The sequence below is a fragment of the Pinus tabuliformis genome, chromosome J (genome assembly GCF_031772625.1).
Source record: "Pinus tabuliformis cultivar Carrire ecotype Pingquan chromosome J, CPIR1, whole genome shotgun sequence".
NCBI classification, from domain to species: domain Eukaryota; kingdom Viridiplantae; phylum Streptophyta; class Pinopsida; order Pinales; family Pinaceae; genus Pinus; species Pinus tabuliformis.
Genome location: NC_142295.1, coordinates 437,446,707 through 437,469,204, shown reverse-complemented (window position 1 = coordinate 437,469,204; position 22,498 = coordinate 437,446,707). Strand labels below are relative to the sequence as shown.

The 22,498-nt window shown below is 40.4% G+C and overlaps 1 protein-coding gene across 4 annotated transcripts in view; it reads right to left on the bottom strand.

The window, feature by feature from the left end:
* Positions 1-22,498, bottom strand: part of PSAT1 (phospholipid sterol acyl transferase 1) — a 380,472-nt gene that overhangs the window by 292,988 nt on the left and 64,986 nt on the right. For all 4 annotated transcript variants that reach the window (XR_016247812.1, XR_016247813.1, XM_089377882.1 and 1 more), the window contains exons 3-5: positions 20,358-20,502; positions 1,674-1,843; positions 1,466-1,542 (exon numbers count right to left, since the gene is read on the bottom strand). Coding sequence is in view for 2 of the 4 variants with exons in the window: in XM_089377882.1 (XP_089234008.1) it covers positions 1,466-1,542; positions 1,674-1,843; positions 20,358-20,502 (392 nt within the window). In the remaining 2 variants the exon portion in view is untranslated. The remainder of the gene's footprint in view (positions 1-1,465; positions 1,543-1,673; positions 1,844-20,357; positions 20,503-22,498) is intronic.

The window sequence follows — 22,498 nt, the reverse complement described above, 5'->3', positions numbered from 1 at the left end:
AAAATTGATCTAGTTCTAAATATGAAGATGCAATACATACCTTTTGTAACAGTGGTACACCATGTAGATCAAAATATTGCTCCATCTGTAGTATCCAATTTACTGGATCCTTTCCATCAAACTTCCTCATATCGCCTTTTCTTTATTTCAGGAGCTCGATCTTGAAATGACTGTAACTCTGTACTTTCAGATCTCAAAGTTCTGAAATTATCTCCTGCAGTAGCCCTCTGAGTCCTCTTTCTAACCCCGCAAGTCTGATCAGAATTTGATTCTCCAAGAAAGAGTTATGCCCAATCTCCTAAGATGACCTGATTATATAATGTTTCAGTAGAGCGAACTTGTACGACGTGCCACGTGTCACTGTTTCAACCTTCGGATCTGAAAACTATGCATAGAAAACTACAATCCATCCTCTTTCTGTAACTTCTTACGAAATTTCAATTTGTTGCTCAGAGAGAAAGTTATGATGATTTTCCCAAGGTCACCTGTTTAGGATGTAATTCGGGAGTCTGCAAAAACCCTAACTTCCTCAGATCATATATCTGAAAATATAGCGAGACAAGATCTGAAATTCAGACCCGAGATTCAGAACGATTTCTTCTCAAATGGGTTTTTTCTTTAGCTTCTGAAACGTTGTAGAGAGCAAGTTATAGAAAAACTTCCACGATGACCAGTTTTAGATAAAATTATGGAGCTTGCAAAAACCCTAAATTCCTCAGATCATATCTCCCAAAATATAGCGAGACAAGATCTGAAATTCAAACCCGAAGTTCAGAACGATTTCAGCTCAAATGGGTTTTTTTGTAGCTTCTGAAACATCGCAAAAAAAAGGTATAGCAAAAATACCACGATGACCTATTTGGAACAGCGAAACCCTAGAATCCAAAGCTCCGATACCAAATGTTATGAAACCAGCTCACAAAAAGATAGAAAAGATAGATCAACGCCTTAGAAATAAGCCTCTTCGAGGGGGCAACCTCCTTTACATTACACAAATGAACAATTCTTGGATGATACCAATGAAAAGACGACCTTTCTATATATAGGAGTCTAAGGGGTCATAACATAATCAGAGCTGACATAACAATAATAATGTAAGGGCACAATAATAACAATAGTGGGCTTCTATGGGGCACAATAGTAACAATATGGGGACTACATGGGTACAACAATATAATAAGGGGGTTGTACTAATAACAATAAGGGGTTACACTAGTAGTATAGGGGCCTAACACAAAGTACTATGAATTATGAAATTCAAGACTTACACAAGAAAAAACAACACACATATAATGCTATATATTAAGGGCCCTATACAAAATTTTGTGCCATTTCACTTTTAAGCTTAAGAGAAATTTAGCCCATTTTGCAATTATTTCTAGAATCCAACATAAACAATAATCGGCAGCACGCCGCTAATGAAATTCTGTTAAATCAATGTAGTGCACTTGATTCAGATGTTTACCTCTGGTATAGGAAGCCCAAAAGTAAGTCCAGACAAAGCTGCTTTTATGGTCTCTACTGCTCCAAGAAAAGGTGCCCCTTTAAAACAAAATACAGAAACAAAATTAGCTTTAGATTTAGGAACTAAGTACATATGCGCAAATGTTTATTTTTGCCACAGCAAATCTTAAAATAGGCATGATACAATGTGCAATCAAAAACAGTCATACCAACAGCGATATAAGCATAGATGTGATCATCCAGCCACTGATTATAGAGCTTGGGAGCAATTTCAAACTTCAACCACTCCAGAAAATATCGAAAGACATTGTTCCCCATTGAATGTGCAAACACCAATGATGGACCACCACGAAGCTTAAGTGCAGTTTCAAAAGTCAACCTGAAAAATGTAACAATGGCAAGAATATTATAACAAACACGATATGAAACCAACAAGCTTAAGGTACTGATTATGAAAATTCAACCCCAACTTCATCTCATCTCTGAATCATTAGAATTTCTAGAAGTTATATTTAATGTAATTTTTATATCAGTCATCAGAAAATGCATTTCAACTCCATAAAATATATGCTTGGAGAAGCAAAGGCAACCCACTAACAAAGTATTCTACGTATATTCAACTCCAGTCTTCATTCTTTGTCAAACAGTTGAATAGCTCAATGAGATGTAACTGGTTTTCTAAGGTTTAATGACTACTTGTATTGTGGACTGAACAAATTCAACAGGAAATTCCAAATTATTTGATGTCGTATTGAAAATAAGATCTCTAATCATGTTTCAATAAATAATTGCTCTGAGAGAAGTGAGGTGCTTTCTACAGCCCAATATGTATGAGATGTGTAACGATGTATACAGCACTTCGAAATCAAAATGGAAGAAAAGTCAGAATGTTTAAAAAAAAAATCCAAAGCTTACTAAGCATTAAAATCAGCCATATATATATAAGCGGATGGTTTGGCTGATTTTTGGTTTGAACCGGCCGTTTTTTAAAACTACATATATATATATATATATATACCGAACCGGCCAGTTTGTGACGGAATCAGCCAGTCAGAACTGGTTTGGCCAATTTTCGGTTTGAACCAGCTGGTTTGGCCGATTTTCGATGGGCAACTCATGGGGCAACATACTCTCCTCTACAACAGTTAGCCATGAGGCTCCTCTCTCTAGTTACTTCATCCTCTTGTTGCAAGAGAAATTGGAACACACATGGGGATTTGTATAGTTTGAAGAAGAGCAGGCTTGAGCAGTCCAAGGCAGAGACAATGGTGTATGTGCACACCAACCTTCGTCTTATTTACAAGCAGAGGAAGGAATGGTCAATGGAAAGACAAAGATGTGGGATGTGTTTCCTAATGATATGGATTTTGTAGTATTCCTATTGGAAATTTACAATGATAAACAAAGCAAACATAGCAAAAACACACATAAAATTACTCAAACCATTAGAACACCATTTTAAAGCCAAAAACTGTGCCACTGAGCCATTTTATTAATAAATCATGAAGTACAATAGGTGCCTGGAAAGTATGCACATGGGCTTGCCCTAGGCAAGCTAGCTAAGCCCAAGTGATGAATATGAGATCTCCTCCAAGAGTGCTAGTTGGTTCTCCTTGGCTCTACGCTGAAATGCCCAGAAAGTGTGTTGCTGGCTGTGTAGAATGGTTGCTAGGGCCTCCTCTGGTGCTCAGAAAATTCCAGGAATTTAACCCCAGGCTCTCCACCAATAACCCACAAAGGAATTGGCCAAATGTTGACCTCAAAATTTCGGCCCAAATTTCCCCTAGCTCCTCTAGCTGCTGATTGAATTGGGACCCTTGTTTGACCCCTCAAATCTGCCCAGAAAATTATGCCAAATTATTTTTGAGGTCCTTGTCAAAAACCCAGAAAGGGTTTGTCCTAGTTTTGACGCTCCAAAATTGACCCCAAATGCTTGGCCCCTCCTCCACACGCAGAATATGTAACCTACAATAGATTTTGCATTTGTTGCTCCTCCAAAGTGTCGGAAAATTCCCCAAAAAGTTGCAAACTCCAAGCAAGGGCTCTCCCGGACTCCTCCTCAAGTCTCAAGCCCAAAATCCCTTCACTCCTCAACTCCCAAGTGTGCCTCCTCCAAGCAATGCGCAGTCCAAGCGCTACTGCTAGTGTCTCCTATCCACAAAATCGCACTCCCACTGCTGGAAAAATCGGAACTGGATGGAACTCTCTCCTTGGTTGGCACTCGAAGTCCACCGAAGCAAGGGTTGAGATCTTCGCTCGGAGACACTCGTGTGCTAAATAGCACTGGCAGACATGGCTTCAGCTCAAGCATGCTATGTCAAAGACAAGATTTCTGAATAGATGAATGAATGACCAAAATGAGTGTCTCTTGCTCTATTTATCAAAGATCCTCCAAGATGCCCATGTGGCCCAACTCGACTTTCCCCCACCAACTTCACTCCAATGAGAGCGTACTCCACATGTGGGTCGTAATTCTCCATGGGGTGGCCCCCACGCTCCACTAGAGCCGTAATATTTCCCTTCCTTCCTAATGTTTGGGCCCCCACTTAATCCCAAAATTCATGTGGGACCTCTAAACTCACATCTCCTAAGTGAAAACATGAAATAAGACAAAATTGGGCAAGATTGATATTTCCCTTAGCAATATTGCTAAGCGTGAATATCACATATTTAGACAGCAATGTTGAGTTGGCATAGGCCAACTTGGTTCTTAATCAACCAGTGCTAGAGCCTGTCACTTTTGATGATGGTGATGCACTTGAGGGGTCATCCTCCACACCAACAGATGCAAAGATTACATTGGATACAAAGGAGGATGCAGAAGAGAGCAGTGCTAGTATTGATGTTGATTTTGATGTTGATGAGCTATAGCCTATAACCTATTGCCAGTTGCCTATGAGATTCTTCCTTCTTGATCTAGGTTTCCAGGTTCTAGTGCCTATCTTGTTTTGTATTGGCTATTTTCCGTTAGCATTCCCAGTCAGAAGTCCTTGAGACTCGGTATCTATGTAATACATTTTAATTTTGATGACTTAATGAGAAAACTGCATTTTATGGTTAGTTTCTTGTGTTTGTCCAATGTCAATTTATCGTATTCGTCATTGATGTAGTAGTAAGTAGTAGTATGCATAATGTTACAAATAACAATGCACATGTATGATTTAATTTGTATCATCATGAGATTTTGCGTAATATAATAATATGTATATATATATATATATATATATATATCTTACGTGTCTTGTTCCAGGAAGTCACCATGTCTCGTGTCGAACACTCGTATTTGCATGTCTTGTGTGTCTCGTGTCCCCTATCGAGCACTCATATTTGCATGTCCTGCATGTATTGTGTCCGGTGTCAGACACTTGTATTTGCATGTCCCGTGTCCCCATGTCAAGGGACTTAGACAGGCATTAATTGCCTGTTATTTCAGGCACAAAAATCGAGAATGTTTGGGCGTGAATCCTAAGGAGATCCTGTCCATTTATTGCACTGTCAATGCACAAGATTCAAGGTTGTCAGACCACAGATCTTGGGGTTGTCAAAGCACAAATTTTGAGGCTTTTAGTGGCTTGAAATTCAAGGCAAGTTGTTAAACTTTGAGGCAGCTAGCTTGAATTTCTAAGGACCGACAAAGCATTTATTAGCACAATTTTTTTAGCGTAAAGGGCATAGAAATTGAGGCTATCAAGCAACAAATTGAAGGCGCTGCTACAACAAATTCTCCAAGGAAATTTTGGGCACGAATTTTTAGGGATATAAGTTTAATTAATTGTTGTTATTAACTACTGTAAAATTTCTCTAATAAAAATAAAAATCTCTCTCTCACTCACTAGTTTTCCCTCCAAGGTTTTTCCAAGGTCATTTAACCAAAATTCCTTGTGTAAAATTTGTGGGTTTCTTGTCTTTTTCTCAACAAAAGAAAAAGTGAAAAAGTAAAGTAGGCTCATGTGTTTCAATGTTATGAAATATTCATGTTTATCACAGCAACTAACAAACATGTGGGTTGGGCATTAAACATGATGAGAACTCAATAGACTTGAAATAGGGTTGGGTCTAAACCAAACTTTCTACCATAGATAGTGGAGCATCTCGTCACATGAAGGGATCTCATGATATCTTCACTAGTATGGCCAAGGAGCACAGAGATGTGCATTTGGAAAGTAGGCCAAGGCAACATTTCCTAGTAGTGAGACCACGTCCAAGGGTGTGTTGGATATGGTGCATTTTGACATTTGTGATCCTGTGTCAGTAGAGTGTATCTCAAGGTGTAGTTATTTTGTGACATTCATAGATGATTATTCCACGAGGACATGGATTTACTTCCCGAAGACCAAGGATGAGGTCTTCTATCAAATTTCAAGAGTTTAAGCACTTGTGGAGAACCAGATTGGGAAGAAGATCAAGGTCCTGAGATCAAACAATGGAGCTGAGTACACACCCAACGATTTTAGGGATTTGTGCAAGGAAGCAGGAATCAAGAAAGAGCTAACAATGCCCTACAATCCATAGTAGAATGGAGTAGCAAAGAAGATGAATAGGAGTATAGACAAAGCAGCCAAGACCATGACCCATGATCATGATCTGCCTATGTTCTTGTGGGCGAAGGCATGTAATACAGTTTCATACTTGCACAACAAAAGCATGCATAGGATAGTGGAGGACATCACTCCTGAGGAAGCATTTACAGTAGTGAGAACAAAGGTGAGCCACCTTTGTATATTTGGCAGTCCACTGTATGTCCACATTCCTTCAAAGAAATTGACTAAACTGAAGCCCTCATTAAAGAGGGGCATTTTTGTTGGAAACGGTGAGACTTCAAAGGCCTACAAGGTCTACATTCCAGGATTGAGGAAGATAGTGGTCAAGAGGGATGTCAGATTTGAGGAGTGTAGGACCTTTAGGGGTGTTGAAATATGTAACTAGGTTTGGTCTTCATAATGACACATGTAATCATGATTTTATGTATTTGACGAAAAGAGAAAAATAAATTATTATTGTTATTCTTGAGGCATGGGTTTCATGCTCAAGGGAAATTTATTTTTAGGTCAAGCACCCATTGAATGCTTCTAGGGCTTGTCATTGAGTCTACAAGTCAAATGAGTCATTGTCATGTATGAAAGACCCTTTTGGGCATGTTACATATTGAAAAGAAAATTTTATTTGAGTCAAAATAGAGTCAAAAGACCCTCCAAGTCCTTGTCTTCAATTCGGCCTACACAAGTGGACAAGTCGGCCAAAAGGAAGCAATCCTTGCCCATCAAAAGCCTATACATAAGAAGGAACTCGACCAATTAATACACTCACTCAAGCAAGTTCGATCTCCTCAAGATAGAAGCTGGAAAAGGACGAAAAAGGAGAAGAATAATAAGATCAAAGTTTTAGGCCTCTCTCTCTTTCTCTCTCTCTCTCTCTTGTGTTAGGGTTTCCACTGTTGTTGGGTGATTCGAAGTTTTGTTGGGGAAGTCAAAGTACTACTAGGAAAGTCGAAGTGTTGCTGGGAAGTCGAAATGTTGTTGGGCAAGTCGAAGTGCTAGGAAGAAACTGCTAGATCAAAGTTCCAGAAGAATTTGCTAGGCAGGTCGAAGTTCCAAAAGAATTTGTTGGGCAGGTCGAAGTTCCAAAAGAATTTACTGGGCAGGTCGAAGTTCCAAAAGAATTTGTTGCACAGGTCGAAGTTCCAGAAGAATTTGCTGCACATGTCGAAGTTCCAAAAGAATTTGTTGGGCAGGTCGGAATTCCAAAAGAATTTGTTGGGTAGGTCGGAGTTGCAGAAGAATTTGTTGGGCAAGTCGGAGTTGCAGAAGAATCTACTTGGCAGGTCAAAGTTGCAAAAGAATCTACTGGGTAGGTCGAAGTTGCAAAAGAATCTGCTGGGAGGTCAAAATTGCAAAAGTTGTTGGAAGGAAAGCTCGTTAAGAAAGAAAGGTTTGACTTGATCTTGGAGGGTCTTGGTCAAGGGTCTTAGGTCTTGAAATTCGTCAATTGAAGATTCTATAAGAAGAGAAGAATTCTTGCGGGTTTTCCTCTCAGTTGGAGAGGTTTTGGCCCTGGCTAATTGCTTATATCTTGTGTCCTTTGTTTCATTGTTCTTTATGGTTTGGTAGTTGTTTGATGAAGAGAATACTAATAATAATCAAGTGAAAGAAGAAGATAATCAAGTTAAGTAAAAATACATCACAAGTAGTTATCAAAGAAAGAGAAATCTCATATACTTGTTGCCCCTAGATTTCTCAACACAAAGGTCACGTGGGACAGATCCAGCAGTGGCAAAGGATTGCACGCGAAACACTTCGAAGGCTAAGTAGGGACTAGCAACACCAGCAGTAGGGACACAATCTTTTGATCAAGAAGAGCAAGAGGTTCCTTTGGTCTTTGTCAAGAGATGACCGAGATGGGCTGAACAAATATTGAGAGATATTAAGGAGCATGTGGAAGCTCCTAGCAACACTTTCGGGGAGAGTAGACAACCAGCCAAATTTCCAGTTATTTAGCTTTGACAAGTAGCATCAGTGAGTCTAAGCCTTCTATCTTTGAGGAGGCAACAAACTAGTAGGTTTGGAGGGATGCCATGGTGGAAGAGTATAGGTCCATCATGAGGAACTATTAGATTTCCTTAAAACCCAGTAAACTGATTCACAGCTTTCTGTGTAAAAACCTAGAAACACAAATAATTGATATTCTAGAAACTTAAATCACAAATACACCAAGTTTTCTAACTTAATATGCACAGTGGAAAATAAATCAGAAGACAAACACATCAACACATAGAACACAAGATATACCTAGGAAACCCCAACTCCAGGGAAAACCTGCAACATTGTGTCTTTATTATTTTCTTCAGCAAAGAATTTTCTTCTGAGAATTACAACAAGGGAGAAACTTCCCTTTTATCACAAGAACAATTGATCAATCCTCCAAGATGAATCGAACCCCCTTCTTGCGCATTAGATCTACAAAATCCCTGTGCAAATCAACTCAATTGCACATACATGTGAGCGCAAATCCTCTCCCCTGTGCACATGTGTGAATGGTATCACTACGTTGGGGCTATAAGAGATTGGCCCTCACTTGATTTCTTCTTTGATCTTGTATCATTGTGGTCTATTGAAATTTGAAACCCTCAGCTCTTCCTTCACTGATCTGACACACATTGCTTGTGCTCAACTGAGTTGCCACTAACTCGCTCCATCTCCTCTTATAATTTCGATCTCAACCCTAATCTCCCTCTCAATGGCTGAGATTAAATCATGATCAATGGCTGAGATTAAATCATAAGTTAACTTGGGAATTTTTAAATTTTGCTAAGTCTAACTTTAGGAAATAGTTAAATAAATTAATATCTTGCTAAAGTGGCAATCTTCTAGGTTCTTCTGCTAGTCTTAGCACTTAGACAAGCAAAAACTTCAATTCTCTACTCCAATCAACACTCCCTCTTCGAGAGGAAGGTGTTCTACACTACACCCAACTTCTCTTTGAGGTATACAAATCTAGTTCCTAGCAACGCCTTGCTTAGAATGTCTATTGTTTACTCCTCTGTTGGTACATACTGGAGCAAAACTACCTCACTGAACAATATCTCTGATGTGGTGATAACGTATGTAAATGTGCTTAGAGTGATCATGAAACACTGAATTTTCAGAGAGCTTGATGTAGCTTTGATTGTCATAGTGTATCACGGTAGACTCCAACTTTGTCCTGAACAAACCCACAAGAAGCTTCCTCAACCAAATAGCTTTGCACCCTACCAAACTCACAATCATGTACTTGGCCTCGACCGAGCTCAATGAGACTAATCTCCTCTTCCTACTAACCCAAGAAATAGTTGTTGACCCAACATTGAATTTGCGACCCGATGTGCTCTTTCGATCTGTGGAGCTCCCTGCCCAATTTGCATCAATGAAGCCCTCAAGCTTCAATTCATCAACCCTGTCTATTCCACAATCCATGCTCTACAATCCCACTAAGATATCTCAACATGTGCTTGGCAGCAAACCAATGCGCTCTGATAAGCTCGACCAAAAATTGGCTCAAAGAGTTGGCTACAAAACATATGTTTGGTTGTGTTCACCAAATACATTAGTGACCCAATCATCTACCGGTAAAGTGTAGGATCTACTCACTTCAGAATCCAAACTGGATGTATCCACCTTTCTCCAGTTTGTGACTAGAGGCGTGGTCATGAGCTTGCAATCCTCCATGTGAAACCTCCTCGGAATCTACAGAGCGTATGTCCCCTATCCCATGAAGATCTCCCCATCACCCTGCCAAACCTCCAGTCCAAGGAAATAGTGCATCAACTCCATATCCTTCATCTCAAACTTATCTGCAAGATATCTCTTGCACTCATGGATGAGCTTGTCTGAACTTATTAAACTTAGACCGTCCACATATAGCACCAGAATAAGTGGCTCACCTCCAACAACAATGTAGTAGAGGTTGGGGTCTACTTCACTCTTGGTGAAGCCCAATCCCTGAAGGTAACTGTTTATCTGAGCATACCATGCCTGCAGAGCCTACTTGAGCCCATATAAGGCTCTCTTGAGTCTGTAAACGTGTCTCTCTGTTGCATGTTTCAAATTCCTCTGGTTGCTCAGTTTAAATCCCCTCCTCAACAACCCCATTGAGGAAGGTTGTCTTCACATCCATCTGGTGGATATTCCACCCCATCTGTGCTGCAATAGTTGCAACTGCCTTGATAGACAAGTACCTAGCAATTGGGGCAAAGGTCTCGTCATAGTCAACTCCCTCTATCTGCGAGAACTCCTTGGCCACAAATCTTGCCTTTTACTTCTCGATACTCCCATCAGCTCCATGCTTGATCTTGTAGACCCAGCGAGAGCCTACCACATATTTTCCCTCTAGCCTCAACACCACTTCCCAAAGATCATTCTTCATGATGAAGGCATATTCCTCCACCATGGCATCTCTCCACACCTACTGAGTGGCTACCTCCTGATAGTTGGAACGTTCAGCATCCAGCAACTCAGTCATAAGCGCCATATATCTTGTGTAACTCTATGGTTGTTTGTTCTATCGAATTGATGTACTAGGAGCACCAACTTGCACCTATGCCTCCTAGATCAACTAATCTACCCATCTCACTCTCCTCCCAATGTTGGGAGTCCCTGCCTGAGTGGGCTTCACTCTCTCCAACTATGTGTCCCTCTTGTCCTTATCCCACCCCCATGCACGGTTGTGGTCCAAGGTATTGGCCGAGCCTCCTACTCCTCCTTCACTAAAGTTTTCTCACGCTCTAAGGACTTTTTCAAGGCCCTATCCTCCTCAAACTTCACGTCTCTTCTAATGACTCTCTTCCTATGTGTTGAAATGTACACCATGTACGCCTTAGATGTCTCGTTGTAGCCCACAAAGATGCCCTTCTCTGCTATGGACTCCAGCTTCTTCCCCTTCTCCTTTAGTACATGTCAGGTACACAAGGCTACCAAATATGCAGAAATGAGACACATTTGGTTTCTTCCCTGTAAACGCCTCCTTTGTTGTAACTCACCCCAGCATTCTGTGTGGGCTTCAGTTCTACAAGAAAATTGTTGTATTGTATGCCTCGACCCAAAGAAATTTGGGCAACCCCTAGTCATGCAACATGGCTTTGGCCGCTCCAACTATGGCCTTGTTCTTGCACTCTGTCAGCATGTTCTACTAAGGATGATATGGTGTGGCCAACTCCCTCCTGATGCCCTCCTTAGCACACAACTCCTTGAATGTGTTTGAGGTATACTCCCCACCATTGTCAGACCTCAACACCTTGATCTTCCTGCTAGTCTGGTTCTCAACCAAGGCCTTAAACTCCAGAAACTTCAAGAAGACCTCATCCTTGTTCATGAAAAATATCCAGGTCTTCCTCAAGTGATCATCTATGAAAGTGACATGGTACTTTTACCCACTAATGGATATTGTAGAGAAAGGACCACACACATCTAAATGAGCAAGGTCCAAGATGCCCTTGGTCATATTATATGTGCTAGGAAAAGATGACAACACATTTTCCAAGTGTGCAACCCTTGCACACCTCATGTTGATCCACATTGTACTGAGGCAGCCCTATCGTTATCTCCTTAAGAATCTTCAGCACTCCATGGTGTAAATGTCCCATGCGCTTATGCCACAAATCTCCAAGCTCGTTGTCTGAGTCATGGCTTCCTCTGCTAATCAATGTTGTGGTTGTCTCAAACTATAAGTTGTATAGGCTCTTCTCCCTAATTCTAATCTACTTTGCCACCTTGGAGTCTGAGGGTTTTATAAAAACCCTACCCTATCTGAAGGTCATCTCATACCCCTTTTCCTCCAATGTTGAAACTAAAACGAGAGGGTTTCCAGACCCTCTCAAAACGAATTGTACCAATACCCTTGACCCGATGCTTCCCATGGTCTCCCATCTCAATATCAAACTCCATGTCCTTCTCTGACAGTTTGTTGAAATACTTCTTCTTTCCCATCATATGACATGACACATTGCTATCCACATACCATAAACTAGTAGCCATTGAACTTGTCAAACAGGTAATGAGTGTTCACTCCTCAAAATCAAAAGAGAACTCATCTATCTCTGCAGAAGCTGCCACTTGGTCCTTCTTGGACCCTTTCTTCCTATTAACACATTTAGTAGCGTCATGCCCAAACTAGTGGCATGAAAACACTTGACCTTGTTGAGATCCATTTTCTTCTCCTCTCTCTTAGAACTCAGCTCACCACTACCACTGATCTTTTTACCCTTAGACTTGGTCCCTTTGTTGGCTAGTGTGATTTTTTCTTCATCTTCCTCATCTTTAACACGAGATCCAACTTGAGCTTGTCTATGAATCTCCTCCTGCAAGCAATCACCCTACAAACGATCCCAATCTAGAAAGTGTTCTCAGGCATATATCCCATCCGTGAAGGCTTACCAAGACTTGGTGAAAACCAATAGAGCAAAATTCACCATGTCTCTATCTGAAACTGTCTCACCCACACCAGCCAACTCTTTCTTTACCTTGGAAAACTTGGTGAGGTAAGAAACCACAGAATCTAACTTGGACATTTTAATGCTCCTAAGCTTGTCATTCAGTACAAGCTTCCTAGCCTTGCTCGAACCCTAATAGAGACCAATGATGGCAGCCCACATTTTTGTGGCTTTCTTCTCCCTAATCAGGGGAGGGATAATGTTGTCTTTGACTCCTTCCAGGATAATCCTTTTTTCCTTGGCATCCATTTTATTATGTTGAGCCAACTGCTAAGGATTTGTTTGTGCGACTGGGACGTTATCAACAAAATCCCAAACCCCTAGTTCCTCTAGCACCACTGCTATCCTTTCATGCCATGAAGAGAAGATGGACCCACTGTCCAATCTGTCTTCAAATATGAGACATTGATATGCCATACTTCCAAATCAAATTGTTGAATACAAATCGCACTGGTAAAATCAATGCACATTGCTCAGTGCAGATCAGCTAAACTGGGCACATATGCGAGCGCAAATACTCTCCTGCGGACACATGTGAATGATATGACTACATTGGGGCTGTAAGAGCTCGACCCTCACTCGATTTCTTCTTTGATATTGTATCTCTGTGATATGCTAAAACCCTCATCTCTTCCTTCGTTGATCTGACACACACTGCTTGTGATCAACTAACTTGCCACTAACTCACTCCATCTCCTCTTATAATTTCAATCTCAACCCTAATCTCCCTCTCAATGGCTGAGATTAAATCGTGATCAATGGCTAAGATTAAATCATAAGTTAACTTAGGAATTTTTAATTTTTCCTATCCTTAGGAAATAGTTAAATAAATTAATATAATGCTAAAGTGGTAGTCTTCTGGGTTCTTCTAGTCCTAGCACTTAGACAAACAAAATCATTACTTCTCTACTCCAATCAATAGGAACGATGTGTGGGAGATAGTACCGAGGCTTGACGGGAAGTCAATGGTCACTTGTCAATGGATCTTCAAGATCAAGCATGCAGCAAATGCCAGTGTCAAGAGGTACAAAGTGAGGCTCATGGCAAGACGGTTCTCCTAGGAGGGAGTAGACTATGAGGAGAAATTTGCTCCTGTCGCCAGATATCCATCCATCAAGGCAGTCATTTCTATTGCTTCAAATATGGAGTGGAGGATACATTAGATGGATGTGAAGATTTCCTTCCTCAATGGGGTGATTGAGAAAAGAGGTTTATATTGAGCAACCTCAGGGCTTTCAGGTGCATGGGAGGGAGTCCCATGTATGTAGATTGAAGAAGAGCTTATACGAACTTAAGCAAGCATCTCGTGCATGGTACTATAGGATTGATGAGTACCTACTTGCATTAGGCGTCACCAAGAGTGAAACAAACTCAAACTTGTACTATGTACTTGTTGAGGATGAGCCGCTCATATCGATCCTCTATGTTGACGATCTCTTCTTGATGAGATCGGAGAGGTTCATTGGGATGTGCAAGAAGGACCTTGGTTCAAAGTTTGAGATGAAGGATATTGATTTGATACATTACTTCTTGGGATTGGAGGTGTGGCAGCAGCCAAGAGAGATTTTCCTAGGGCAGGGCAAGTATGCAATTGAAATTTTGAGGAGATTCAAGATGGGAGATTGCAAGCTAATGTCTAAACCTATGATCACCAACTTGAGGAAGCTAAGTTCTTCTGAGGGTGAGATGCTGGATCCCACCTTGTACAGATAATTGATCGGGTCCTTGATGTATCTGGTCAACACTAGTCCGAATATTTATTTTGTTGTGAACACACTCAGCCAATTCATGGTGGAGCCAAGGAGGGTTCATTGGGTGGCAATAAAGCATGTGCTCAGATATCTTCGTGGTACAATGCAGTATGGACTAACATATGTCAGAGTTGGTGGAGCGAATTTGCAGGGCTACACAAATTCAAACTAGGCAAGGAATGGAGTACTTCGAGATTTTTCAGCTTGTGATCAACTATGATCTCGTGCTATAGTTGGAAGCAACACTTAGTGACACTTAACTCAGCAAATGTCAAGTACATGGCAACGAGTCTAGCGAGTTGTGAGGCAATATGGCTTCACAAGATGCTCACGGGATTACTTAGTCTTGAGATGGGATCCACTAATATTCATTGCTACAATAAGAGTTGCATTAAGCTCTCTAACAATCCAGTGTTTCATGATAAGTCCAAGCACATAGAGATCAAATACCATTTCATCAAGGACAGGGTCTAGAGGTGTTGTGAGATTGCAGTACATCTCCACAAAGGAGTAAGTAGCAAATATTCTAACCAAGCCTCTAGTGAAGGGGAAGTTTGTTTTTTACAGAGACAAGTTGGGGGTGGTGGAGAATCCCTTCCTTGCTAGGAGGGAGTGTTGATTTTGTAGCCTCGAAAGGTATTTTACATTAGTTTGGTGTCTTACTATGTAGAAGATATTTGATTGCCTCTTTAGGTACTTGCTTAGTGGAGAAAGTGATTTTATGATTTCTTTCCTAAGGTTAACTTAGGAAAAGTACAATAATTAATTTAAATAATCACTGTGGACAATTAGGAAAATTTTCTAAGAATAATAACATTAAAGTGACTTAAATATAATCTCAACCTTTGATCTCAATTCTCAAGTGAGGCTTAGGATCTAATCCTAGCCGTTGATCACTTAGGAGATTAGGGTTTGGGATTTTGGTTTAAAATGAAATTATAAAATAAACCTAAGGGAGAGGTGAAGACACACAGTTGTGGAGGAATTGATTTTCTCTAGAGCGAGAGGCTTGACTATACTGAAGAGAAGTGAGGAGAAGTGCAGCAAGGAATTTTGTTGAGTTTTGTAGCTCGAAAGGTACTTCTAGTCTTGTGTCTTGACTAGAAGTACTTTGATTTTCCTCTTTAGGAGCTTGCATGTGACATGCAGTGGGTGCAAGTGAGTTGCACAGGTGCGAATCTGTTGCATGAGATGTGCATGTAAAGCAAGCTAATTTATGACTTGTACTTGAGTTAAAGTAGAGAAAGCTAAAGATAGGAAAGTTAACTAAAGTAAAGTCACTTATCATCAATTAACTTGAAGCTAATTTTGGTTGTCAATCTTAGCTTATAAAAGTTATAAATTGAGCCTAAGTGTTGAAGCTACGACACAACAGCAACGCAAGATTGAGAGGCTTTCAGTGAGCGTGTGTTGGGTCTAAGAGAGTGCAGAAAGGCTAGTGATCAATTTTGTAATTTGTATTTTCTCAGTTGGGCCATTATCACAGAATGGGAACCCAAGTTTTTTGATAGATTTATTAATGAAAAACTGTCGATTGGGCAAAAATTTGTTTATGTATATGTGATTCAAATCGAGTAATTATTATTTCCGCTAAATATTTTTTGGGTAGGAAGTTAGCCACGTATGCATTCAGTGATAAATTGTTGGGAACCGAATATCGGGTGTTGGGTTCAGAAAATTCTAACTTGGTATCAAAGCCCCAACTCTGAATCGATCTCGGAATTACAGGTGTGGGGTTTGTATCGGATTGTTGGAGCCAAGTTGGCTAGGAGCATACAAACAGAAAAATTTTAAGGCGGCAAGATTTGTTTTTGGGGGTCGAGGAATTTTTTAGGGGCATTTTTTTACAATCGAAAGAAAAAAAAATAAAAAGAAAAGGGGTTGTTTTTTAAAAGGAAAAATAAAAATAAAAATAAAAAGGCATGGCTAACCGTGGTGGTGGCCAACAAGCCGGGCCACCAGCGACCGATAGCCAACCAACCAGTCGTGGCTGCAACACCACCACGCAGAGGGCCGAAAACGACCAGACCAAAACAACGAACAGGTTGGGGGCCGAACCAAATTGGGACTGCATAACCACCACAGACAAGGATCAACCGCGAGAAGACAAAGGACTGAGTTCACGCACGCAAAGACCAATGGCAAGTGGATAGAATACGTAGTGGAAGCAACAGCTGAGAACAGTTGCCAGGCTGGGTCAATGCAATGTAGAAGCTCCAGATCAACAGTGAGACATAGAACGTCACTCGAGTCAGCAACCAATAGCAGATGCGAGCGTAGCTTAGGAGACGGAGATCAAGGCAGCAAAAAATTACCAAGCCCAGTGTGGTCGACTAAGCCAACATGAGTTCGTCGACTGCATGTAGAGGAAGTTGCCACACCAGCCATCACAGGCGAAGAAGCAGAGGTCGAACTAAGCCAACAATTTATTTTGGTTGGGGGCAGCAGAGATTGATTCACAGTGACCGGCATCGCACAAGAACAACAGAAGGATTGAGAAATTGATCAGAAGATGCAGTGCATAAGGGGGGCCGAAAAGCAATTGTCACCATTTACAGTGATCAACGGGCAGAGGTACAGGATCAACAGGGGACTGTCGGAACAACAACACAGAACCGTCCTCAACCACCAGGAAAGATAAGCCAACAGCCATGAGAAAAGGACAGCTACCAGTCGCGGAAAGCTCTGTGTCAGCCTCAGATCAGCACATCTAAGGCAATGAAGCAGAGTGGTGTTCGAGACACAATGTGAAAGCTGAGTGGAGGAGGACAAGCCACGTCAGGATTTTATTTTTTATGGTGGCCTACCAATCACCACAAGCAGCCTGGACGCATGCAAAACTGTGTAGACGACAGGGAATAGACTGATAGGAGTGGTCGATTGTGTCGACAAAGACGTGAGAAGTCGCAGGCCATCAGGTCTAAGCACGCAGGTGCTCAAGGAGACTGGTTGTGAGGCGGGTTGTGTAGACAACATGAGGTGTGATGCAAGTTGATAGAGAAGAGGCAACAGAATTGTCGTCAAACGATAGCTAAGGATGGTTGCAGGCGATCGTGCTACAAGCAGGATGCCACAATAGGCATGATCAAAGAAACTGAAAGATGCAGTGGCCAGCGAGAGTCGTTGGGCAAGGGATCTGTCGTGATAGGCATGGGCCAACAGTTGTTGGCAGAGCTAGTCGTAGTCAGCAGTAGGTACGAAGGACAGTACCAGCAACCAACATGATTGGCAGAGGTCAACCCTCAAAGGGAGAGAGGGAGACCGTACTAATCGGGGGATTGGCAGTAGAATTCGTGGGTGTCTCAAAGGACCAAGACAGACCCACAGCCATGCTAGAAGGACTTAGCACAGGGTTACGGCTAGTGGATAGTAGAGCGTCCAGTCACATGATGAGGATGAGGTCAGTGTTCTACAGTATTTCAGAGACAAGCTCAAACTGCAATGTGTTTAGTGGGACTAGTACCATGCATGCAATGAAGCGGGTTGGATGTGTCAGATTCCAACTAGATTCAGGAGGATTTCTAGAGATGACAAGGATGTTATTTGTTCTAGGGTTGATGGTACACATGCTCTCAATATCAACCTTGGAGGATGTTGGATATAGAGTTTTGTTCCAAGATGGACAGGTGCTTCTATATTCAGAGGGAGTGACCTTGGATGCAACTGTAGTGCTTGGCATTAGACAGGGGAAGTCATACAAGTTGTTGGGATAGCCTATGGGTATATCCAAGGGGATTTGGGATACAAGATTAGTGTCAATTGCTGAGAGGAAGCATGTAGTGAGGAAGAGTGATTCTTCAGGTACTACCAAGAGCCTCAGCAGGTATCATATGACATTGTTAGATGCTCAAGAGCACGATTCTAGGAGCATGGTTGGAAGGAACATGCCTTCAGATCAAATTCCGCAACAGGTACCAGAGAAGTCTTCTAGTTTAGAGGGAGAAGCTATAGCAACAGATGACGTGGTGGTGTTGGAGACAGATCCAAGTGGAGGAGGTTCTTCCAGAAGTACCTCCCTCGCTGGAGTGTTGAGTTTTGCATCCCAGAAGGCAACTTCTAGTCTTGTGTCTTGACTAGAAGGACCTTGAATTGCCTTTTTAGGAGCTTGCATGCGTCATGCAGTGTGTTCAAGTGAGTTGCACGCACGCGAATATGCTGCATGAGATGTGCATGTAAAGCAAGCTAGATTTATGACTTGTACTTGATTTAAGGTAGAGAAAGCTAAAGATAGGAAAGTTAACTAAAGTAAAGTCACTTATCTTCTCTTGACAGTCTAATTTTGGTCGTCAATCTTACCTTAGGAAAGTTATAAATTGAGCCTAAGACAGAACAGCAGCACAAGATTGAGAGAGGCTTCTCAGTAAGCGTGTGTTGGGACCAAGAGAGTGCAGAGAGGCTGGTGATTAGTTTTGTAATTTGTATTCTCTTAGTTGAGCCATTATCCCAGAACAAGAGCCCAAGTAAGTTCCATGATTAATTTATTAATGAAGAACTGTTGATTGGGCAGAAATCTGTTTATGTGTGTGATTCAGATCGAGTAATTTTTGCTTCCGCTAAATATTTTTTGGTTAGGAACTTAGCCGTGTATTCGTTCAGTTATAAATCATTGGGAACCGAATACCGGGTGTTGGGTTCAATAAATTCTGACAAATTTCAGGAGAAATACAGGGAAGCCGAGTTGCTGAAGAGGAGGGCTGAATTGTGGAAGACGTCGAAATATCCAGAGATGCCAATTTCTCAAGTGTGCAGAGGCCGTACAAGGCGAGAAGAAAGGGGGCCGATGTGTTGGTGAGATAGATCTAATTCTGCAAGGGCAACATTCTTTAGGAGGGTCAATTTCCAAGGGCCAATTTTCCCAGTGGAGCTGAGTTTCCAAGTTGAATTTTTTCTATGGGTCTAACCCAGAATTTTCAGAGTTTAATAATATGAAGGAAGATAGTGTTGGGTACAAATTTGCGGTTGTAGTGTGACTGATCTCTCCATTTCATTTCCATTGCATTTTATTTTTGAGTTAATATACCAGTGTGTTTATTTTATCAACAATTTCAGAAATATTTGAAATAAATATTTTATGGGTTTTAATAAATTGTTGAAGTAAATCAGAAATGGTATAAAAGAATTTAACAATTGAATATTGAACCTCAAGATGAACTAGTTTGGCAAATAAGTTTGTTGAAATTCATCCAAATTTTCTAAATTTCATTCAAATTTGGCTTGAATTCATGGGCTCATTTTCCAAAAATAATAAAAATGGGAATAAGATAACATAATTTTCTTCTAGCTCCACTTCCCACTCATGTTGGTCCCCATCTCTTGGAGCCCAATGCTCTCATACCTCTAGACTCCGACTCCATTCCTCGTTTGGTGAACTCTCATACCAGTTCATGATTTACTCCACAATTGAGTTTTATGCCAATCCATGATTTACAGCCTACAGGCAGCAACCTCGTATATGAACTTGAAAGGCTCTAACTGCAGTCTCAACCCTTCACTTGACAACACTTCATAGTTCACAATCATATTTATCATATATCTATATATATATCATATAATGACACTAAATTATAATAATTTAACTTTAAGGTCACAGCCAAACCAGACACCAAATTGGTGTATGAGATGCCTTTGTTTGTGGGGTGAAGGACCCCCTATGGAGTGGAACTGTGGAGGTGTACATACTCTATGCCCCTCTAGATTTGAACCCGTGACCTCCTAAGATTTGAACCATTAGGCCCACTCAATATTTATTCATATATTTTTTAATCATATTTATTGTATGCATATATCTTTATTTTTCATATTTATTATATAACATATCTTTATTTACCATATTCATATATTTTGAATGTTCATTAATCGTGTATATCATATTTATTTCATTTTAACCATTTATTTTATGAATTTTTATCATATTTAATTGCATTTTATCATATATCTTTAAATGTTGAAAATTTTAAATTTATAGTTTCTCAAACTCTGTCAAATTTTATGCCATCAAGCTTGTCGAACAGAAACCAGGTGACTTTACTGTAGGTAGCAACCATAGTGAATTTATAGCATATACATGAAGCACCCTATAAAACTAAGCAAAAGATTACCAACATACAAATCAACTGAAATATACATTCTTAAGATTTATAAAAGCCAATAAAATAAATACAAGCAGCTCAAGATTTACAGACTTTAGCTTATGGAAGTAAAGATCCCGTTCCTCAAGCCTCGAAGCTGGTAGCCTCCAGTCATAAGGAACAGCCAAAATTGCATTTGCTTCAACTCCAAATTCAACACACCATTGAACCCATTCTCTCCAAACAGAAGTCAGTGGACCTGCATCAAAATACCGATATTCTGAGACAATTGTCACAATGCTATATGACTGACAATACTGTAATAGTGTAAACCTTTTGGAATGAAAAATGAGAAACCAATAAAATTCTCAAAAGGACCACAATCAGATGAAAGAATGAACATTTGAAACCATATCCGAAGAAAAAAATGCTACTGCAGTGAACATAAGGAGTCCCTATCAGACTCAGTCCAGGTTGCAGCCCTTCCGTATTGTAACATTTCTTGATCAAGGTGTGTCTCCTAAGAGTTCTCTTACTTCCTTCTACATGTCATGACTAAGATGAAAATAACATATCATTTGTATGCATCAGCTATCACTATCCTTACCAGCCTCAAAGAATTAAATGAATTTGTGACAGTCATTATTGTATTTTATATCAACTAACAGTATTGTTTGATTTAACTCTTACTAATACCAAGTACCAATGAAGGGTTGATCATAGCTTCTGCAAAACATTTCACTAAAACTTCTTCAGCTTACATCTCAATATACAGAGAGGACTATCTTCCTCCACATGTTATTCCATCAATGCAACTTTCACTATCCATTTCTACATAAAACTGTGTTCAGAAATAAAATATTGATATTTTGCAAAGCTAGTTCATCTGAGAGTTAAATAATGTACTGGACTGTGAGACCAGAAGCTATGAAGAGGACAACACCAACAATGAGGAAAAATTTATGGGTAACAGAAATAGAATAGCAAAAAACTATTCTAAGCTATGTTACATGAGTTTCCATAAAACAGGAGGATTAGGAGCAGAGATATGAATATCCACTACAGTTAGAAGTTTGGCCCAAATTTAAAGGAAGCAACGACTTGAAAGTGACACTAATATATTTGAAAAATATAACATAAAAATGATTTAAGAGCATTTATCTATATCAATGTTTTAAAACTCCGACTCGGCCGAGGGTCGACTCCGACTCCGACTCCAACTTGGTATCAACTCGGTCGGCTCGATTTCAATGACTCGGTCGTTGTAAAAAATACATTAAATATTTAATTTTTTTATAAAAAAACATAATTTTAAAGATTTTCATTCATGTTTCCAAACATGGAGGTAGCTATAGCCTATAACATCTATTGGCATGAGGTAATGAGTCTATCAAGGAACATACTGAAGCTCCATATGCAGAAGATTCTGGTCATATATTCACTCAAGAGAACAAGAGTCAAAGTCTGGTTGAAGATTGAATTATGAACTAATAGCACATTAAGTTGGGACTTGGAGAAGTAATGAAATGCAAAAAGCAAAGACGACAACCTGAAGGACCTGCTGTCTTTACTACAATCATTGACATAAGTCATATAAATTCATAAATCTCAGAAATAAGACCATATTTAGGAAGATAATTCCTCTATTGATCAGAACATACATAATCTCGTTTGAGAACATACATAATCCGAGGGTGGTACAGTGATTTGACATGTGATCTCAAGAGTCAAGATATGACCTTAGAGTACATAGATGCGGTCTGTGCTAAAACTTAAGAATGGTATGACGATTGTTCTTCATTTATACATTACAACAATTGTTGTCTTCCATCAGAAATGCTGGCCTCTTTGAAACACTTGATGTTAACGGGCCGCAGTTTCCAATCCAGCCGATTAGGCTCGGGCTCAGCCGGGTTAATACCGAGCCGGCCGAGTTGTTAGACAACCCGGCTGGCTCGGTATTAACCCGGCCGGCCGAACCGTTTCATAGGTCGGGTTGCTCGGGGAGGCTCTGGCTCGGACCAACTCGGCCGAGTCGGTTCCGAACCGGCCGTTTCTGAAAACACTGATCTATATAATATAATTATAATAGCTAATCAAATATACTATTTATTATAAAATGAATTTATAATATCAGTTCTACTCATATATATGTGTATGTGTGCGCGCACGCGCACAGTCTGACTATTCAATGCTTTCTCCCTTTTATGGGCAGAATTTCTAGTCAATTTTGCCCAAAATCCGGCAGGGATTTT